Source organism: Tamandua tetradactyla, chromosome 15 (assembly GCF_023851605.1).
Source record: "Tamandua tetradactyla isolate mTamTet1 chromosome 15, mTamTet1.pri, whole genome shotgun sequence".
NCBI lineage: Eukaryota > Metazoa > Chordata > Mammalia > Pilosa > Myrmecophagidae > Tamandua > Tamandua tetradactyla.
In genome coordinates, this window is record NC_135341.1 from 65,210,577 (window position 1) to 65,233,244 (window position 22,668).

The 22,668-nt window shown below is 35.5% G+C and overlaps 1 protein-coding gene across 1 annotated transcript in view; it reads right to left on the reverse strand.

Annotated features, from left to right (window-relative positions):
- The window catches only part of UBE2E2 (ubiquitin conjugating enzyme E2 E2), a 477,055-nt gene that overhangs the window by 435,875 nt on the left and 18,512 nt on the right, over window positions 1-22,668 (reverse strand). Inside the window, exon 3 of the mRNA XM_077130023.1 lies at window positions 11,350-11,400. Coding sequence (XP_076986138.1) covers window positions 11,350-11,400 — 51 coding nt within the window. The remainder of the gene's footprint in view (window positions 1-11,349; window positions 11,401-22,668) is intronic.

Here is a 22,668-nt window from a genome sequence, read left to right on the forward strand (position 1 = left end):
AACTTGGAGTATTTCATTGGTAATAGAGACCATCAGGAGATAGAAATAGGGTAAGATACTGGGTAACTGGAGCTGAAGGGATACAGATTGTGCAACAGGACTGAATATAAAAACTCAGAAATGGACAGCACACTATTACCTAACTGTAATACAATTATGTTAAAACACGGAATGAAGCTGCATGTGAGAATGATAGAGGGAGGAGGGTTGGGGGCATAAATGAAATCAGAAAGAAAGATAGATGTTAAAGATTGAGATGGTATAAGCTAGGAATGCCTAGAGTGTATAATAATATTGACTAAATGTACAAATTTTAAAAATGTTTATGCATGAGGAAGAAAAAAGGAATGTTATTACTGCAGGGTGCTAAAAATAGATGGTAATTAATATTTTAAAATTTCAACTTATGTGTGAGACTAAAGCAAAAAATATTTATTTGGTACAAAATTTATATTTTGACTTGTGCATTTCCTAATATAACTTATGTAAATAGCTTGATTGAACACCATAAGTACTTGGAATCTTGCATAGGACATAAGATTTTGTTCGTTTGTCCAGAGTGATGCCCTGATGAATCCCAGAGTGATTTGATCAGTGAATAAAAAGTATTTGAAAAGTCCCCTTTGGGGAATGGTGAGAATGGGGAGAAATTCAACTTTCCCAAGTTGAATTCTTGATATTCTCACAAGCAGTGTGGACAACCAAAGCTATAGGCTGAGCCCTAATCTTGGGGTTTGTTTATATGAAACTTAACCCCACAAAGGATAGGTCAAGTCTATTTAAAATTTAGGCCTAAGAGTCACCCCAAGAGAGCCTCTTTTGTTACTAGATGTGGCCTCTCTCTCCAGCCAACACAACAAGCAAACTCACCACCCTCCCCCTGTCCACGTGGGACATGACTCCCAGGGGTGTGGACCTTCCTGGCAACGTGGGACAGAAATCCTGGAATGAGCTAAGACTCAGCATCAGGGGACTGAGAAAACCTTCTCGAACAAAAGGGGTAAGAGTGAAAATAGACAAAGTGTCAATGGCTGAGAGATTCCAAACAGAGTTGAGAGGTTATCCTAGAGGTTATTCTTATGCATTAAGTAGATCTCACCTTGTTATTCAAGATGTAGTGGAGAGGCTGGAGGGAACTGCCTGAAAATGTAGAGCTGTGTTCCAGTAGCCATGTTTCTTGATGATAATTGAATAATGATACAGCTTTCACAATGTGACTGTGTGATTGTGCAAACCTTGTGTCTGATGCTCCTTTTATCTACCATGTCAACAGACGAGTAGAACATACGGAATAAAAATAAATAATAGGAGGAGCAAATGTTAAAATAAATTTAGTTTGAAATGTAGTGATAAATGAAAGTGAGGGGTAAGGGGTATGGTATGTATAATCTTTTTTTTTCTCTGTTATCATTTTATTTCTTTTTCTGTTGTCTTTTTATTTCTTCTGAATTGATGCAAATATTCCAAGAAATGATGAACATGCAACTATGATGATATTGAGAATTACTGATTATATATGTAGAACAGAATAATATGTTAATGTTTTTGCTTGTTCTTAATTTTTTTTAATTAATAATAAATAAATTAAAAAAAAATAGTTCCTCAGTTGCACTAGCCACATTTCAAGTACTCAGCCACATATGGCTAAGTACAGATATGGATACTTTCATCATATCAGAAAGGTCTCCTGGAACAGCATTATTCTAGATTGACTCACCTAAATCCATCTCATAAATGAAAAGATAGCATAGCAAAGTCTCAAAACACTTAGGCTCGGAAGTCACACCAGTGCTGAAATCCTGTTTCTACCACTTGTTCTATCATAGGCAAACTATAGACCTCTCTTCTTCCCATCTATAAAATACTGTCAACTAGTATCTACCTCAAGGATGTACAAGAGATAAATGAGACAGTACTGGTAAAACACTTTGCACAATGCCTTAAACACTGGAAGCATTAAAATATTAGATCCCACTAATATTTATTCATTCACAGGCATACTGAGAATCAACTAAATGTTAAGATTAGAACTGTAAGAGTGAAAATCAAAGATTGAAAAAAGAACTTCTACCCAGATGGGTGAATAGAAAAAATAGTTTAATAAGAGGTGTCAGGGGCACTGACAGCAATGGAGTGTTGGCAGGGGTGTTTAAGATTTCACATGGAGGGAATAGCATGTGAAAGGGGGAAATTTTTATTCTGACGTGAGAATTATCTCTCATTTTGGTTATTTTGAATGAATACTAGGTCTCATTTTCCACATAGGTGAGGGCATGGGTAGAGAGAGACGTCTATTCAACCATGTATTACAAAACAAAATGATTTTTATCATATGGCTTTGCCCGACTATTATACATGTAGATCTATTTTATATTATAGATACATTTACATCAATTATACATTTATAATAATGTGCTGCTTCTACACAATTAAGGATTTAGATATAATTTTAAATGCATCCCAGTTAGTCCCTTAACTATGCAGACATTCTGTTGAGAGTTCTAAATGTGCATTATAAAAAACATGGTCCAAAAGGCAAATTCTAACAACACAAATTTAAAAATCAAAATCTGCATCATTTTCAAAATACAATACACTAACAAAGTTTTATTTGTCATTTGCAATAGCACTTAGTTGACAGAAATATTTAAATTGATGAATATAATAATCACTATAAAGAAATGCTTTAGATGATCAAAAGAAGAATTTTCGGGCATATTAAAAGATAAAAGAGCTATGGGAATTAAAATATTTTATGTTAGAGAGTAATATGGCACTTTTATCTAAAGTGCTTAGGTAATAAATCTGAAATAATAACCAGTTATAAAGCTGGACAAAGTAAAATAAGTGGTAAAATGTCCTGTTGCTATTATAAAATATAATCCCAGTGTGAACATTTAATACATGTTTTTTTCAGACACATTTTTGTACTGTTCATAACACAGCAAAGAATAGAAAGTTGGGAAGCAATTAAGGTTATGCGCCTCTGGGAAGCCAAAGCAAAGAGAGAACATTATCAATGTTAAGATTTGTAGCAGCCATAAATAGAAACAAGTATGTTTTCATCTGTCTTGCTTTCTAATAGTGATGGCTGGGTTCAGGTGTCAACTTGGCCACATGACGATGCCCAGTTGTCTGGTCAAGCAAGCATTGGGCTAAACATTACTGCAAGCATATTTCTATTTCATGGCTCCTTAAAAACCAGAAGGCTTGTTTATCAAATTATCAGTCAGCTGATTGCACCTGTGACTGATTACATCTATGATCAACTAAGGGTGTATCTTCCACAAATGAGAGAATCCAATCAGTTGGATTCGATCTAATCAATTGAAGATTTTTAAAGGAGAAGAGAGATTTTTCAATGCTTTTTCAGCCAGTAAAGCCTGTCCTGTGGAGTTTGTCGAGACCTTCCACTGGAGTTGCCAGCTTCGCAGCCTGTCCTACAGAGTTTGGAGTCTCTGTACAGTTGCATGAGACACTTTTATAAATCTCATATTTACAGATATCTCCTGTTGGTTCTGTTTTTCTAGAGAATCCTGACTAATACACGAATAGTGCATATTTTAGGTTAATAAAATCAGTTTACCTTAAACAACACTTAAGCTTCCATTAATAGTACCATCATTCTTCTAGTCTACAAAGATCACACTCTTTAGAGTCATCGTTAACAATTTCGTCCCTCAAAAGAATATCATCAAGTTTTGTCAGTTCAAAAACATTTCCCATTATTATTGCGCTTTGTTTTTCCTTCCTCTTCCTCATTCTAGAATCACCCTCACTGGACTAGGTCCTTGTGTTTGTCTGCAAGCTGCCAGAAGGCAATATACCAGAACTGGTATGGCTTTTAAAAAGGGGAATTTAATAAGTTACAAGTTTAATAGTTCTATGGAAGTGACAGTGTCCAAATTAAGACACCAACAAGAGGTTACCTTCACTCAAAAGAGGCTGCATACTTAAGTCAGCTGAGAAGTCACATGGCTGGCATCTGCTGGTCCCTTGCTCCTGGGCTGGATGCTTTTGGCCTCTGTCCCTGTGGGGGGTTCCTCACTTTGCTTCTCCAGAATTGATATCATGGTGATATCTGCTGGGCTCCAAGCATCTCCAAATATCCATGTCTCTGTGTCAGCTCTGCTTTGAAGTTTCTGTCAGCTCTGAGGCTTCTGTTGTTTGTCATTTCTGTAAGCTCTCACTCTGTTAGCACTGAGGTTTCTGTCGTTTCTGTTTCTGAAGTTTCTCCAAAATGTTTCCCCTTTTAAAGGATTCCAGTAAACTAATTAGGACCCACCTGGAATGGGTAGAGTCACATCTCCATGGAGATAATTTAATCAAAAGATTTGAAACTACAACTGAATCAGGATTAAAAAAATGGCTGGTGCGCATGGGAGACCCGGGCTCGATTCCTGGACCATGCACCCGGCCCCCACTCAAAAAAAAAGACTGCTCCCACCATAATAGATCAGGATTAAAACATGGCTTTTCTGGGGTACATAATACTTTCAACCCAGCACAGTCTTTTATCACCTAGAACCTGTAATTCCTGCAACAGCTTTCCTAGTAGATTCCCCAACTCTGGATATCTTCAACACCCTCACCTTCTCCTTCATTCTATATTACACATTATCAAGTTAACCTTTCTATGAAACAATTTTTTTTATCAAACTTTCAATTCCTCTCTCTTTTACTCAATATTTAAATCTCAAATTATAATGACTGGTAATTTTAATATTTTTCCCAGTCAGCTTCTAACAAATCTTGCATCCCACATGGAAAGGAGGCCTATCTGTTGACGTTACTGCTCCAAAATTACTAATTCTGCCCCTTCAAATTTCTGCTTACACTTATTTCCTTATCTATTAGATTAACAGAACGTGGTATATTCATATATGGGAAAGTATTTGACAGCAAAAAGGAATGAAACTATAACATGGAAAAACTTTGAAAACATAATTTGTAGAGAAGCCAATCATAAAAGAGTACATATTATATGATTCAGTTATATGAAATGTCCCAAATAGGCAAATGTGTAGAGATAGATTAATGGTTGCTTAAGTATGCAGCCTCTTTTGAGTGAAGGTAACCTCTTGTTGGTGTCTTAATTTGGACACTGTCACTTCCATAGAACTATTAAACTTGTAACTTATTAAATTCCCCTTTTTAAAAGCCATACCAGTTCTGGTATATTGCCTTCTGGCAGCTTGCAGACAAACACAAGGACCTAGTCCAGTGAGGGTGATTCTAGAATGAGGAAGAGGAAGGAAAAACAAAGCGCAATAATAATGGGAAATGTTTTTGAACTGACAAAACTTGATGATATTCTTTTGAGGGACGAAATTGTTAACGATGACTCTAAAGAGTGTGATCTTTGTAGACTAGAAGAATGATGGTACTATTAATGGAAGCTTAAGTGTTGTTTAACTTAAGCCAATCACAAAAGAGTACATATTATATGATTCAGTTATATGAAATGTCCCAAATAGGCAAATGTGTAGAGATAGATTAATGGTTGCCTAGGACTGGGGAGGATGGAGAGTTGGGAAGAGTTGGGAGAAAATGAAGAGGGAGTGACTGCAAAAAGGTATGAGTATTTTTTGCAGGTGATGAAGGTTATACAACTCTGTGAATATACCAAAAAAAAAAAAAAAAAGCAGTGAATTTCATACTTTGAATTGGCGAATTATATGCCATGTCAATTATATCTCAGCTGCTGCAAAAAATAAACTGTTGAAGAAAAAAAAGTTACATTAGAGCTGGTGTTCCATGAGCAAATCATTGAAACACATATAAATCAAAAGTGAAAACGGCAAGTATAATTGCACTACATCTACTTTTTTGGCTTATGTCCTTCTTCTACTTGCTTAATTACTACTAGATTAAAAAAATCAAAATCGACAATTCATTTCACCTTAGCCTCCACTTTCAAAAAGTAATAAGGCATGGGTTATCAAGTTGTATCATTGTAAAAGGTCCTAGATTGTAAGCTCTTACAGAAGTCACATATATTCAGGAGGTGCAACTGTTCATTCTAAATTCTGAAACAGTGAGATGTTTATATATAACATGGTCAGTCCCAGAAACTTCAGGTATTTATGTGACAATTGAGACTGAGTTAGAGCTCTGAAGCTATGAAAGTCAGCAGGACCCCTCACAGAAATTGTTTAAAAAGCTGAAAAAGTGATCAGACTTCAAGTAGAGATATGAATGAAGCTGATCTGGAAAGGACTAAGGTAGATCAGAATACAGGGTAAAGGATGATTTCATCCATATTTTAAAACTTCAACTTCTGTGTGAGACTTAAGAGAGAGATGCTTATTGGGTGCAAAGATTATATTTTGGGAAGTGCATTTCCTAATTTAACTTGTATGGTCAGTTTAGTTTAGCACCTTAAGAACATGGAATCTTGACTAGGGCATGAGATTTTGTTGGTCTGTCCAGGTTAGTGTGATGCTCTGATAAATCCCAGTGTAATGTGGGCAGTAAATAAAGAAGTATTTGCAAAGTCCTCTTGGTGAAATGGGGAGAAAAGAGGAAATATTCAACTTCCCCATTTGGATAATTTCTGATATTCTAGCAAGCAGTGCAGACAACCAAATCAATAGGCTAAGCCCTTGATCTTGCAGTTTGCCTCTAGGAAACTTATTCCTGCAAAGGATAGGCTAAGCCTAAAATTAGGCCTAAGCATCATCCCCAGAGAACCTCTTTTGCTGCTCACATGTGGCCTCTCTAAATCAACTCAGCAGGTGAACTCACTGCCCTCCCTCCTATGTGGAACACGACTCCCAGGACTGTACATCTCCCTGACAATATGGGACAGAAATCCTGGGATGAGCCAGGACCTGGCATCAAGGACTGTGAAAGTCTTCTAGAAAGACCAAAAGGGGGAAGAGAGCAATGAGACAAAATAAAGTTTCAGGGCCTGGGAGATTTCAAACAGAGTTGAGAGGTTATCCTGGAGGTAATTCTTATGCATTATATAGATATCTCTTTTTAGTTGATGGTGTACTGGAGGGGGTAGAGGGAAGTACCTGAAACTGTTGAGTTGTGTTCCAGCAGCCTTGATTCTTGAAGATGACTGCATAAAGATAGAACATTTACAATGTGACTGTGGGGTTGTGAAAACTTTGCGTCTGATGCTCCTTTTATCCAGGGTATGGACAGACAAGTAAAAAAAATATGGATTAAAAATCAAATAAATAGGGAGACAAAGGGTAAAAATTGGGCAGACAGAAATATTAATGGGCAATGAGAGGGAGGAGTAAGGTATATGGTATGTATGCTTTTTCTTTTTATTCCTTTTTCTGGAGTGATGCAAATGTTCTAAAAAATGATCATGGTGATGAATACACAACTATGTGATGATATTGTGAGCCCACTGATTATACACCATGTATGGAATGTATATGTGTGAAGATTTCACAACAAAAATATTTTTTAAAAATAAAAAAATAGTAATAAGAATTCTCTTTCATTCCCCTGTTCATAAATTAATCCAAACTTGGGCAATATCAGATCACAACAGAATTTGACCTTCTATGCTATATAAAGGAATTTCTCTGCTATACAAAGGAACAAGTTATCTTTTAAAAGGATGACAAAAATTTTAGTTTTAATTTGGAGATTTTCTCACCCATTAGCTGCCAGTTTTCCACTAGCACCAAAGAAATATTAACTGACCCACTGGTACTCACAGACTTAAGTTCCAGGCTTTTGAAAATCTTTAAAGAATCCTGAGAGTCATAACATAAAATCATTTTGAAGGGGCAGCTATTAGAGCTTGGTTAGGATATAGCACAAATTTGAACCATTCCATCTAGCTAAGTGAGTGTGCAAGAACAGGTAGTAAGCAGTTCTATTTAACAATCTATCACCTCAACTCAGCTGGCAGTATCAAAACATTTATGGATTCTGCAGAAGCCTCAAAATGTGGCCCTTGTAAATCTCATGGATCTACTGTTATTCAATATAGGGGTAAGCAAAAAATATTACATTTATAGGAAATACTTCAAGTATATACCGAATTCCATCTAAATGATGTATAATTTTCTAAGCTAATGGCCCTACAGACCTTATGATATTAACAGACTTTTTCCTTGGATGTACCAGAAAATATTAGATAGTTTTGAACATTTACTCTTAATACTGTGAATAAAGTTAAAAAAAAAAAAAAAAAGAGTGAAATTACAGCTTCACAAACAAAACCATATTGGTATATTTTTACTTCATTCAAGAATGAAAAAGTGAAAACTGAAACATATAAAGGCAAGTGTTTCTGACAAGGAACAATTCAACCTATTAAAGTATTTTGTGGATGCTTTTTTAAAATAAATTTTTAAGTTTATTCAAAATGTAAAAATAATTTAAACAATACTATAGTAAAATAATATCCCCTAAAAATGCTTTCCATAAACATATCTACTTCGAATTCAAGAAGACTTTACATTCTCAACAGGTTCAAATGACAGACTTGCACAACACGTAATTACATGCTAGCTCCTTTAACATGACTCCAAGAGTTGTTTAACTAGACATTTCATAGGAGATGCACCAAAAATCAGAGGGCTGATCTATAACCTAACATACACACAGAACAACTGGGCTGTATTAGTCTGCTAAGGTTCAAGAAAACATTAAACAACACTCTGAGTTGACAATTACTAGATAAAATCCTTTCTGACAATTACTAGATAAAATCCTTCTTTACATTCATTGCCTAAACAGGAAAAACCCCAGATGTTCCCTTACACATAATCTTTATCTATGATAGCAGACTAATAACTATCCAAGAAATCAAAAGCAGAGTTTTGAGAGGTATGTGTGTTGGGAATGGAAACACACAAAAGGAGTACTAAGAGGATGATTTCTTCCAAAACGAGATAATGCTTTAAGTTAAGGATCTCTGATACCTTTCATTAGGCAGATAGATTTAATATGCTATATTTTCTATATGCTAATTCATTACAGTCATCAGGCCACACATAAAGGCAGTTAAGAACTCTAAAAAAATCAATCACAAAAGCACCTTTAACTTCATGCCCCCCAAAAGCCAAACTTTTTGAAAGTAGTAAAACTATATTCTCACTACCTCACATCTTCAGACAGACAGATTTATTACAAACCACAATCAAATGTTTCACTCTAAACAATCCAAAGAACATAGTAATCCACTTAACAAGCATGAAAAACATCTACCTTAAGTAGCACAAGCACATAGGGAACTTGAAACTAATCACTTTTCAATCAGCCACGGCACAGAAGATCTTTTGCTTTAAAGGGGATACCACATAAAGTTGGATGAGCTTTACCTCTGCCTGACTCAATCCCAGCAGCTATTATGGATCAAAAAAGAAGTTAAAGCCATTGCATTGTAGATGGAGATTCTAAAGCAAATTCATCAAATAGTTATCACATCCTCACATTATAAATGGATTTCCTTGTAAATTCCCATAAGTAAGCAAATTAGCCCAACTAGGTACCTTTGCTGAAACTGTCTGAAGGACTTATCCTGTGTGACTTCTGCAGTTAAAAATGAAAACCTACTGTATATATTTTGCTTTAGTTACAGAGAGTGATAATGGTGTCATTAATTAAGTTTCAATGAAAAAGTATATGTCAGCATTTCAAGCTTTTTACTGTAACCATGGGTTAAATATTTTAGTTTATTTTAAATAACCATTTTATAATTCCTTTTCTCAGTCTCTAAAGTGCTCATACATGCTTACATTACTGGTTTAATCAAAGTTAAACTGTTATCTGTAATAATCCAAGACCAAATTAGAACATCTAATCTATTAGAAAGTAAAACATCTTATAACATAGTTGTAAATAGTCTACTATCACAATATCATATATGGATTCCATTTATCAAAACTGAGCCTTAAACAAAAGCTCATAAAAACAAGGTCATAAAAACAAGCTCATTAGTTTATTTTGCCAATAATCTATTGTTTAAATTTAAGCACAGAAGTGTGTAAATTAAGGTCACATATTTACCAATTCAGTTGTTCATAAGCAAGTTACAAAAACAGTATGTGTTAAAACATAGTTAATAAAAAAAAAAAGATCAGACCATTAAAACACACATCATCCTAAAGAAAGAAGGGATTTTATGTTTAATTCAAACTGGAGTCTTCCCACAAATCAATCCACTTACATTAACTGACTACAAAAGCCTAAACAATGATCTGCCATCCGAAACAGCTCTGATATAAGGTTTCAGTGTGGCAAAAAGATTTATCCTTAAACAGTTTTACCTAGCAAAGAACTACTTTTCTTTGTACATTACTATTGCAAGTTTATACACTGTACTTGACTCTTGTGTAAAGAACCATAATAGATTTACCGCACACATAAGCCTTATTAGAATTTTTTCTAACAAAATAGTTGTCGATTAGCCAACTACCAGATAGTCAGCTGTAGAATTTTCACCTTCATTATTACCAACAGTTGCTATCTATGCTTTCACTAAAGATAAGATTAGCAAAGTCAAAAATCATACAAACAATAAATTCTACCCTCATTCAGTGTTGCAAACATTTATACTTAACTGGCTCCTTTACCTTCGATGCACAAGATTATCAATTTAAACTATAAAAGCTCCCTGTGGGCCCAGTTCCAACAGCGCCTTCATATCAAAACAGAAATAAATGTCTTAAAACAGCCAAACAACCATCTTCCACATATTGCACCAGACCTAAGACTATAAAGTAGGACTTATTTTTCTCCTATTCCTCTACTTATGTATCATTAATCATTTCTAGGCAAGTATTTTTATTTCCTATAAGTGAACTGACCAGAAAATTGTGAGTATATGATTATAAAGGAGAGAGTGTTTTAAATCTAATATCACTGATCTCAAATCACCCATTCTTACCAATAACTGACGACCATAAGAAATAATGTAAACCATGAAGAAACACTGCTTAAGTCTTTATATTTTTTATATTTTTAAAAATCAATTTCCAAGAAGTTCAAAGATTTAAAAATCTTTGAACAATTATCAAAGAGCAAATATTTTACCTACACTATTATTCAATCATTAAAGGATCATTTAAGGCCCTAACACCTCTTTTACTAAAAGATAATCATATATGTCACCCTATAATCCCATTATCTTATTGTTATTGACTTACTCTATTTTTGGCAACTCCACTCTATCACTACAGGCATAGTTGTTGAATATTCCATTTCTGTACTGAGACAACAACCACTACTGTCTTCCACTATCGTTTAAATCCAAACCACAATGATGTTTTTACTGATTAATCAGACTTCAACAACAGCTGAACATCAAGCCAACAGTTCAAATATACCTCTGCAAAAGATACAAGTAAGTAAAAATCCATAAGTACTTACCTACAGTTGGGAGGAGGGTCCAATGTAATCTCTGCAAGTTCCTTCTGAATTCTTTAAAATAAAGACAAAGTTACGTTAAAGTGAGTATGTCTTCATTCTCAACATTAATCAATTTCATTAAAATGTCACTAACTTTCAAACTAATATTTCCTTTTGTGCTTTTAATTTGAAATAGAAATACAGTATAACATCATACAGAACAATAGTTATAAAAAGTAGTAATTTCTGCCACAATTTTGAGGGTGCACCAACAAAGTGATGAAAATGGGTAACACGAGTGCCTATCATCTATCTGTGAGGCAAAGCAATGGCAAATCAAAACATCATTAATAAATACAGAATTACTGTGACCCGGCAATTCCACTTCTAGGAATATACTTAAAAGACTTCAAAGCAGGGACTCAAACAGATATCTGTTATAGTGATGTTCATAGCAGCATTTTTCACCACAGCCAAAGGATGGAAGCAACCCAAGCGTTGATGAATGGATAAACAACCAATGATGAATGGATAAACAAAATGTGGTATATACACACATGGAATATTATTCAGCCATAAAGAGGAAAGAAGTTCTGGTACATGCTACAGCATGGGTGAACCTTAAAGACATTATGTTGTATGAAATAAACCAGAAACAAAAGGAAAGATGATGTATGACCTCATTAAAATAAAATAAATAGAATATGCAAATTCAGAGAGATGGAAAGTAGATTACAGGTTACCAGGGGCAGAGGGTAAGGGGAATGGGGAGTCAATTCTTAATGGGTACATAGTTTCTGCTTGAGGTAATGTAAAAGCTTTGGTAATGGATGGTACTGATGGTAGTACACATTGTGAATGTAGTTACACCACTGAATCACATGCTGGAAAGTAGTTAAAATGGGAAATTTTATGTTGTATACATGTTAAAACTAAAAAACAATATAAAACAAAACTTAACTAAACCACCAAAAGCATTAACCAACATTTCTAGTTTAAAGCAGATATTTTTGCTACATGAATCATGGTTCATTCTAACTTCTGATTTGTACAGGATGGAAAGCTGATCAAATTAAGTTGAATCCAGGCATCCTGACTGATCCAATCAGTTGGTAAAGAAAGAAATATCATGGTCTCATTCAAACACATGAGATTGCTACCAAAACACCCTGAAGTCTGGTGCAGGTTGGGGTTTTTAGGTTTGACATTATTTCTTCCATTAGTAGAATTATCTACTGATATGTGAATAATTTCAGTGTCATTGCATGAGCTTCATGCAGAGAAAACAAATATTTTTTAAAGCATGCTCTTATTTTCTACTTTGATTATTTAACTGCACCTAAATCCCCATACTATATATGTAACATAAAAGATATGTTATATAAAAGATAACAGTACCACACTGTTTGATATGATTATACTTAGGACTTTCTTAACTTAAGCTTTTTCAAAACCAAAGACAAAAAAAAAAATCTCAAGGCTATTCCTCTTAGTCTTGATTTTTAAATATGAGATTCATTACAAGCTGGATAACTACTATATGGTAATTACTGTGATGGTACATGGATGACACCTGACTAAAGCCCTTTAAAAAAACACAAATTTGACATGTGCTAGTTTGAAAGTGTTATGTACCCCACCCCACTAAAGCCATGTACTTTAATCCTGATTTAATTTCATTGGATGGGATCTTTTTCATTAAGTTGGTTCCATGGAGATATGACCCAGCTGTGGATGGGACCTTTCGATTAAGTAGTTTCCATGGAGATGCATCTCCATCCATTCAAGGTGCATCACTTACTGGAGCCCTTTAAGAAGGAACCATTTTATTCTCGTGTGCCATGTCAGAGACCCAGGTTCGATTCCCAGTGCCTGCCCATGCAAAAAAATTTAAAAGAAGGAACCATTTTGGAAAAGGCTTTAGAGCCAACACAGAGACATCTGGAGATGCAGAAAGAAAATGCTCCCATGGAAACTATTTGAAATAAGAACCTGGAGCAGACATCATTGCCATGTGCCTTCCCAGCTGACAGAGAAACCCCAAACATCATCAGCCCTTTCCAGGGAAGGTATATCTTCCCTGGGATGCCTTAGTTTGGTTATTTTACAAACTTAGAACTGTAAACTTGTAATTTAATAAATTCACTTATTAAAAACCAACCCATTTCTGGTATACTGCATTTGCGGCAGAATTAACAAACTAATACATGAGCAAAAACATTTCCTCTCCATTTCATTCTACATCTCTTGCAAGACAACAAATGGAACTCTAGAAAAAACAGGATGGGATTTCTATCCTAATAGGACAGAATTCCTAAAGGAACTGTACAATACTAATACAATTTGCACTTTAAACCATGTAGTTTAAGGTAGGAGAGGTATTATTTAGCAAAGTAAGACCAATAAATTCAAAGTAAAAACAAAACTCATTTTAATTTTGCTGTGCCATTCAGAGTCCTTAGGCATAAGATTGCTTACACCTTTTCTCTCTCAGTTTTCTATCCTATAAAAGAAGTTAACTAGTATAAACTCCATGAACTGCCTTGCCTTTAAAGTAGTACTATGAGTTCCTCCTCCTTTTTTTTTTTAATGCAGTTTTACTGAGATATATTCACATACCACACAAACCATTTGAAGTATACAATCACTGGCTCACAGTATTTGATTTCCTTCTAACATAGATTCCATGATGTCTACAGACATATGAAATACATATGGCTCATGCTTAAATGATAGTATAAAACAGACACTTTAAAGCTACATGGATAAGTCCAGGTTAAAGAAGGCAAATTGAGCATACATATGTCAACTCCCATTACTTCATGACTCCACAGGATGGGGGGAGTGGGGGAAGAGGGATTTGCAAAAAGGAATAAACCCATAACAGCAAAGAGAAGGAGGATGCTCAAAAAAGGAATAAACCCATAACAGCAAAGAGAAAGAGGATGCTCACCAATGGATGAGAAAGTTCAGTACATTTCTAGAAGACAAAGTAGATGGGTGTAAATCACATAAGACAGTACAGCCAACAGGGAGCTACACAGTGTCTAAGTATAGATAAAGACATTATGCAAGGGAAATTAAAAAGAAAGACAATCAGAAATCTCAAAAGAAAAAAGCCATATCATAGTTCAAATAAGAAGTAAACTAAAATGGGAAATAATTTTAATCAAGTCAAGGATGTTAAGGGAAAACTAAGGAGATTTGATCTATTTCACCTAAATGGGGTGCAGAACAGGAATCATGATAAGAGTACAAGTAGGAAGTAAATCTAATTCTAGCATGCTCTTATGTCTGGCAATACATATTTATAGTTATAACAAATATACATTTATTGGTCCTTTACTCATAGATGAAGAACAAAAGATGAGTTGCAATTGCACTACAACAATGTAAATGTTACCAGCTTAAAGATGTAAAATTAAGAGTGATTAACAGATATTAGCTAAAATAGATAGCAGAAGTGCAGGTGGTAGAAGGAACAAAGGTATCAATATTCCCATTTTACAATGCGTAGGATCAAGAATTTATGGTGAAATTTGAAGGAACAAGATATAGAGGCTTAAATATATTATTTAGAGTACAAAGATAACTAATAATCTTTTTTCTATCATTAACTGGAAAGAGGGGATAGGAAAGAAGAGCAGGTAAATTAATATGCTTCATATGTCAAAGCAGAGAGTCAAAAGATATTATTCAAAGTAAAAAATTCAGCAGGAACTGCTGGGTCCCAGACGGCAGCTTAGTGAGGTGTGGAATTTAGTTCGTCCTCCAGAGCAGTTAGTAAATAGCCAGAAACAGTACAGAACAATGGCTAGGGCCACATCAGTGACCAAACACACAGCGTACACCAGTCTGGACAAGCTGGACCAGCTATGATCCCATCCAGAACTGCTTCTCAGGCTACAGCTGCCCCAGGCAAGGGGTATTAAGCTTGTCTGAGAGGCAAAGAGGCTGGCCAGGTGAAATGAAGTAATTCCATCTGAGCTGGGCCCCACCCCAGGAAAGAGATGGGGCCCAGCTGAATGGAATTCCTCCCTCAAGGAATTCAGACCTCAGGGTCTAAAAACTGAAGATTAAAGCCAGACTACAACCTCTCCTCTGTCTCCACCAAGTCCCCAGCAGGGAGAGTCAGCTGAAGTCAGACTTTAACTTCAGGCTGGTGGGATCAGTAGGCAGACAAGCACCACATACCGAGCAGGATAGGTAAAACACAGAGTCTATGGGCTTCATAGGAAAATCTTTCAACCTGCTGATTCTCATCCTCAGGGAAAACTGATGCAGGTAATTCTTTCCTCCTGAGAGGAGACCAGTCTGGTCTGGGAAAATCTGACTGGGGTCTATATTGCTTAAGTAGACACTCCTAAAGAAAAAAAAAAGGGTACCATTCAGGCAGGGCAAGAAACAAGAAAACAAGAACTGAAAAATTCTGATCTGTTAAACCAAACCTAAGCAAGAGGTCTAGAATAAGCTGACTTGAATGTCAGAGAACAGATAGAAAACAAAGTCATCCAGCAAGAAAATCCTAGGTAAAAAAGTGAAAACAATCTCCAGAATAAACTAATTAAGGAAATTAAATGTCTAGATGCCAGCAAAAAATAATGAACCATACTAGGAAAACTGAAGATATGGCCCAGTCAAAGGAACAAACCAACAATTCGAATGAGATACAGGAGCTAAAACAATTAATTCAGGATGTTCAAACAGACATGGAAAATCTCATCAAAAATCAAATCAATGAATTGAGGCCTCAATTCATAAATTCATAAAGAAGGCAAGGGACGAACAAAAGAAGAAACTGAAAGTCTGAAAAAACAAGTCACAGAACTTATAGGAATGAAAGGTAGAGTAGAAGAGATGAAGAAAACAATGGAAACCTACAATGTTACATTTCAAGAGGCAGAAGATAGGATTAGTGAACTAGAGGACAGAACATCTGAAATCTGAAAAACAAAAGAATATATAGGGAAAAGAATGGAAAAATATGAGCGGGGACTCAGGGAACTGAATGACAACATGAAATGCACGAATATACATGCTGTGGGTGTCCCAGAAGGAGAAGAGAAGGGAAAAGGAGGAGAAAATCTAATGGAGGAAATTATTACTGAAAACATCCCAATTCTCATGAAAGACTTAAAATTACAGATCCAAGAAGTGCAGCATACCCCATATAGAATAGATCTAAACAGACATACTCCAAGATACTTACTAATCAGAATGTCAGATGTCAAAGAGAAAGAGAATTTTGAAAGCAGCAAGGGAAAAGCAATCCATTACATACAAGGGAAGCCCAATAAGACTGTGCGTAGATTTCTCAGCAGAAACCATGGAGGTGAGAAGACAGTGGTATGACACATTTAAGATATTAAAAGAGAAAAACTGCCAACCAAGAATGCTATAGCCAGCAAAACTGTCCTTCAAACATGAGGGAGAAATTAAAACATTTTCAGACAAAAAATCACTGAGAGAATTTGTGACCAAGAGACCGGCTCTACAAGAAATACTAAAGGGAACACTAGAGACAGATAGGGAAAAAACAGCAGAGAGGTGTGGAGAAGAGTGTAGAAATGAAGACTATCAGTAAAGGTAAAAACAGAAAAACTAGATATGACATATGTGCTGGTATATCAGTAAAGGTAAAAACAGAAAAACTAGATATGACATATGTGCTGGTTTGAAAGGATGTATGTACCTTAGAAAAGCCATGTTTTAATCAAAATCCCATTTCATAAAGGCAGAATAATCCCTACTCAATACTGTATATTTGAAACTGTAATCAGATCATCTCCCTGGAGATGTGATTTAACCAAGAGTGGTTGTTAAACTGGATTAGGTGAGGACATGTCTCCACCCATTTGGGTGGGTCTTCATAAGTTTCTGGAGTCCTATAAAGGAGGAAACATTTTAGAGAAAGGAGATTCAGACAGAGCAGAGCAGAATGACATAGCCATGAGAAGCAGAGTCCACCAGCCAGCGACCTCTGGAGATGAAGAAGGAAAATGCCTCCTGGGGAGCTTCATGAAGCAGGAAGCCAGGAGAAGAAGCTAGCAGAGGATGCTGTGTTCACCATGTGCCCTTCCAGATGAGAGAGGAACCCTGTGTTCACCATGTGGCCTTCTCACTTGAGAGAGAAACCGTGAACTTCACCAGCCTTCTTGAAACAAGGTATCTTTACCTGGATACCTTAGATTAGACATTTCTATAGACTTGTTTTAACTGGGACAAGTCAGAACTGTAAACTGGCAACTTATTAAATTCCCCTTTCTAAAAGCCATTCTAGTTCTGGTATATTGCAGTCTGGCAGCTAGCAAACTAGAACAACATATAAAATCCAAAAGGCAAAATGGTAGAAGAAAGTACTGCCTGTACAGTAGTAACAATAAATGTTAATGGATTAAACTCCCCAATCAAAAGACACAGACTGGCAGAAAGGATTAAAAAACAGGACCCATCCATTTTGCTGTCTACAGGAGATGCATTACAGACCCAAGGATAAACATAGGTTGAAAGTGAAAGGTCGGGAAAAGATATTTCATGCAAACAACAATCAGAAAAGAGCAAGAGTAGCTATACTAATATCCACTAAGAAGCTCCCAAAAAAGAAAAGTTCAGGACCAGATGGCTTCATGTGGTCTACCATGGTCTACACGTGAATTCTACCAAACATTCAAGAAAGAATTAGTACCTATCCTGCTCAAACTTTCAAAAAAACTGAAGAGGAGGGAAGACTACCTAACTCATTCTATGAAGCCAACATCACCCTCATACCAAAGTCAGACAAAGATACTACAAGAAAATTACAGATCAATCTCTCTAATGACTACAGATGCAAAAATCATCAACAAAATTCTTGCAAATCGAATCCAGTAGCACATTAGAAGAATTATACACCATGACCAAGTAGGATTCATCCCAGGTATGCAAGGATGGTTCAACATAAGAAAATCAATTAATGTAATACACCATATCAACAAATCAAAGCAGAAAAACCACATGATCATCTCGATTGATGCAGAAAAGGCATTTGACAAAATTCAATATCCTTTGTTGTTGAAAACACTTCAAAGGATAGAAATAGAAGGGAACTTTCTCAACATGATGAAGGGAATTTATGAAAAAACCTAAGCTAACATTATTCCCAATGGAGAAAAACTGAAAACTTCCCTCCAAAGATCACGAACAAGACAAGGAAGTCCATTGTCACCACTGTTATTCAACATCATGTTGGAAGTTCTAGCCAGAGCAATTAGACAAGAAAAAGAAATACAAGGCATCAAAATTGGAAATGAAAAAGTAAAACTCTCAAGACTTGCAGATGATATGATACTATATGTTGAAAACCCTGAAAAATCCACAGCAAAACTACTAGAGCTAATAAATGAGTACAGCAAAGTGGCAAATTACAAGGTTAATGCTTAAAAATCTGCAGTTTCTATACACAAGTAATGAGCAATCTGAGGGGAAATCAAGAAAAAAATTCAATTTACAATTGCAACCAAAATAATAAAATCTTTAGGAATAAATTTAACTAAGGATCCAAAAGACCTTTACAAAGAAAACTACAAGAAATTGCTAAAAGAAATCACAGAAGACCTAAATAAATGGAAGACATACCGTGTTCATGGACTGGAAGAGTAAACATAGTTAAGATGTCAATTCTACCTAAATTAATTTATAGATTCAATGCGATACCAATTAAAATCCCAAAAACTTACTTTTCAGAAATAGAAAAACCTATAATCAAATTTATCTTGGAAGGGCAAGGTGCCCCAAACAGCTAAAAATATCCTGAGAAAGAAGAATCAAGTTGGAGGTCTCACACTACCAGACTTTAAGGCGTATTATGAAGCTACAACTGTCAAAACAGCATGGTACTGGCATAAAGATAGATATACTGACTAACAGAATCAAATAAGAGTGTTCAGATACAGATCCTCTCATCTGTGGACAACTGATCTTTGATAAGGCAGTCAAGTCAACTCACCTGAGACAGAACAGTCTCTTCAATTATTGGTGCCTGGAGAACTCGATATCCACATGCAAAAGAATGAAAGGATCCATATCTCACAAACTAGACAAAAATTAACTCAAAATGGATCAAAGACCTAAACATTCAGTCTAAGACCATAAAACTTTTAGAAGAAAATGGAGGGTAATATCTTATAAATCTTATAATACGTCAAGCCCTCAATCTTGGGGCTTGTTCCTATGAAACTTATCCCCGCAAAGGACAGACTAAACCTACTTAACATAAGACCTACGAGCTACCCTCAGAGAACCTCTTTTGTTGCTCAGTTGTAGCCTATCTCTCTCTCTCAGACAACAGGGCAAGCAAATTCATCGCCCTCCCCCTCTCTACATGGGACATGATTCACAGGTGTGTAAACCTCCTGAGCTGGGACTCAGTATCAAGGGATTGAGAAAATCTTCTCGAATGAAAGGGGAAAGAAAGAAATGAGACAAAATAAAGCATCACTGGCTGAGAGATTTCAGAGTTGAGAGGTTAGTCTGGAGGTTATTCTTATGCATTTCATAGATATTCCTTTTTAGTTTAAGGTGTTTTAGAGAGGCTAGAGGGATGTACCACAGCTGTAAAGCTATGTTTCAGTAGCCATGTTTCTTGAAGATGAATGTATAATGATATAGCTTTCACAATGTGACTACATGATTGTGAAAACCTTGTGTCTGATGTTCCTTTTATCTACAACATTGACAGATGAATAAAAAAATATGGATTAAAAATAAATAAATAATAGAGGGAACAATAAATTGATAAATAAATAATGGGGGAACAATAAATTGAATAGACTGAAATATTAGTGAACAATGAAAGGGACTGGTAAGGGGTAAAGAAAAAAATAGGGGGAACAAAGGTTAAAATCTATTGAGTAGACGGAAATACTAGTGGTCAATGAGAGGGAGGGGTAAGGGGTATGGTATGTGTGAGTTTTTTCTTTTTTCTTTCTATTCCTTATTCTGGAGTGATGCAAATGTTCTAAAAAATGATCATGGTGATGAATATACCACTATGTGATGATACTGCCATCCTTTGATTGTATACCATACACAGAATGTTTGTATGTTAAGAATGTTCATGTTTGTATGTTGTTTTGGTTTGATAGTACAAAATAAATTTTAAAAATAAAAAAAATTCAACAAATAAGATACATTATTTAGAGTTATACAGAAACCAAAAGAACTAAAAAAAAAAAAGACTAAGAGTTTGCTTCAAAGGAACGGAATTGGAACCAGGGAGAGATTGTACAGAATAATGTTGTTTTCCATTATGAATATCTCTCTGTTTAATTTGTTGCTAGAAACATGAATAACTTTTTTTTTTTTTTTTTGACATGGGTAGGCACCAAGAACTGAACCCAGGGTCTCTGGCATGGCAGGTGAGAATGTGCCACTGAGCCACCATTGACCACCCACACAAATAACTTTTTAAACTGCTTTTTAATTAGACAAGTTTTGAGTTACAAAGCAACCATGCATAAAAAACAGGATTCCCATATACCACCCTATTATTAACACCTTACAAACTGGTATGGAACTAATGGCAGAAGTACATTTTTATAACTGCACCATTTACTATATAGTCCATGGTTTAATTCTGGGTTCACTGTGTTGTGCAGTTCGATGGACTTTTTAAAATTTTTTATTCTAGTACCACATATACAACCTAAAATTTCCCACTCTAATGACATTCAGATATATAAAATGCTGTTAGTTATACCCACAATGTTGTGCTACCATCACCACCAGCCATTACCAAAACTTTTCTATTGTCCCAAATAGAAATTCTATACATGTTAAGCCTCAATTCCCTATTCCCTAACCATAGCTCATCCCCTGGTAACCTATGCTCAAGATTCTTATTCTAGATGATAATATTTTAAAATTTCAACTTACGTGTGAGACTAAAGCAAAAAATGTTTATTTGGTACAAAATTTACATTTTGACTAGTGTATTTCCTAATATAACTTATGTAGATAGCTTAATTGAACACCATAAGTACATGGAACCTTGAGTAGGACATGAGATTTTGTTGGTTTGTCCAGAGTGATGCCCCGATAAATCCCAGAGTGATTTGATCAGTGAATAAAAAAGTATTTGCAAAGTCCCCTTTGGGGAATGGTGAGAATGGGGGAAAATTCAACCTCCCCAAAGTTGAATTCTTGATATTCTCACAAGTAGTATGGACAACCAAAGCTAAAGGCTGAGTCCCCAGTCTTGGGGTTTGTTCATATGAAACTTAACCCACAAAGGATAGGTCAAGCCTACTTAAAATTAGGCCTAAGAGTCACCCCCAAGAGAACCTCTTGTTGCTCAGATGTGGCCTCTCTCTCCAGCCAATACAACAAGCAAACTCACCACCCTCCCCCTGTCTACGTGGGACATGACTCCCAGGGGTGTGGACCTTCCTGGTAACATGGGACAGAAATCCTAGAATGAGCTGAGACTCAGCATCAAGGGACTGAGAAAAACCCTAGAATGAGCTGAGACTCAGCATCAAGGGACTGAGAAAACCTTCTCGAAGAAAAGGGGGAAGAGTGAAATGAGACAAAGTGTCAATGGCTATGAGATTCCAAACAGAGTCCAGAGGTTATCCTGGAGGTTATTCTTACACATTCAAGTAGATATCACCTTGTTATTCAAGATGTAATGGAGAGGCTGGAGGGAACTGCCTGAAAATGTAGAGCTATGTTCCAGTAGCCATGTTTCTTGAAGATGATTGTATAATGACACAGCTTTCACAATGTGACTGTGCGATTGTGAAAACCTTGTGTCTGATGCCCCTTTTATCTACCTTGTCAACAGATGAGGAGAACATAAGGAATAAAAATAAGTAATAGGGGGAACAAATGTTAAAATAAATTCAGTTTGAAATGCTAGTGATCAATGAAAGGGAGGGATAAGGAGTATGGTATGTATAATTTTTTTTTCTGTTTTCATTTTATTTTTTTTCTGAATTGATACAAATGTTCTAAGAAATGATCATGATGATGAATACACAACTATGTGATGATATTGTAAATTACTGATTATATATGTAGAATGAATGATCATATGTTAAGAATGTTTGTGTTTCTTGTCATATTTTTTTAAAAATTTAAAAATTAATAAAAAAATTTTAAAAAGATTCTTATTTTGAGTTTTCTTATTCTAATTATTTCATATCACTGAGATTATACAATATTTGTCCTTCTGTGTGTAGCTTATTTCACCTAGCATAATGTCTTCCATGTTCATCTATGTTGTCATGTGTATCAGAACTTTATTCTTTTTTATGTCTGAATAATACTGCACTGTGTGTATATAAAACATTTTATTTATCA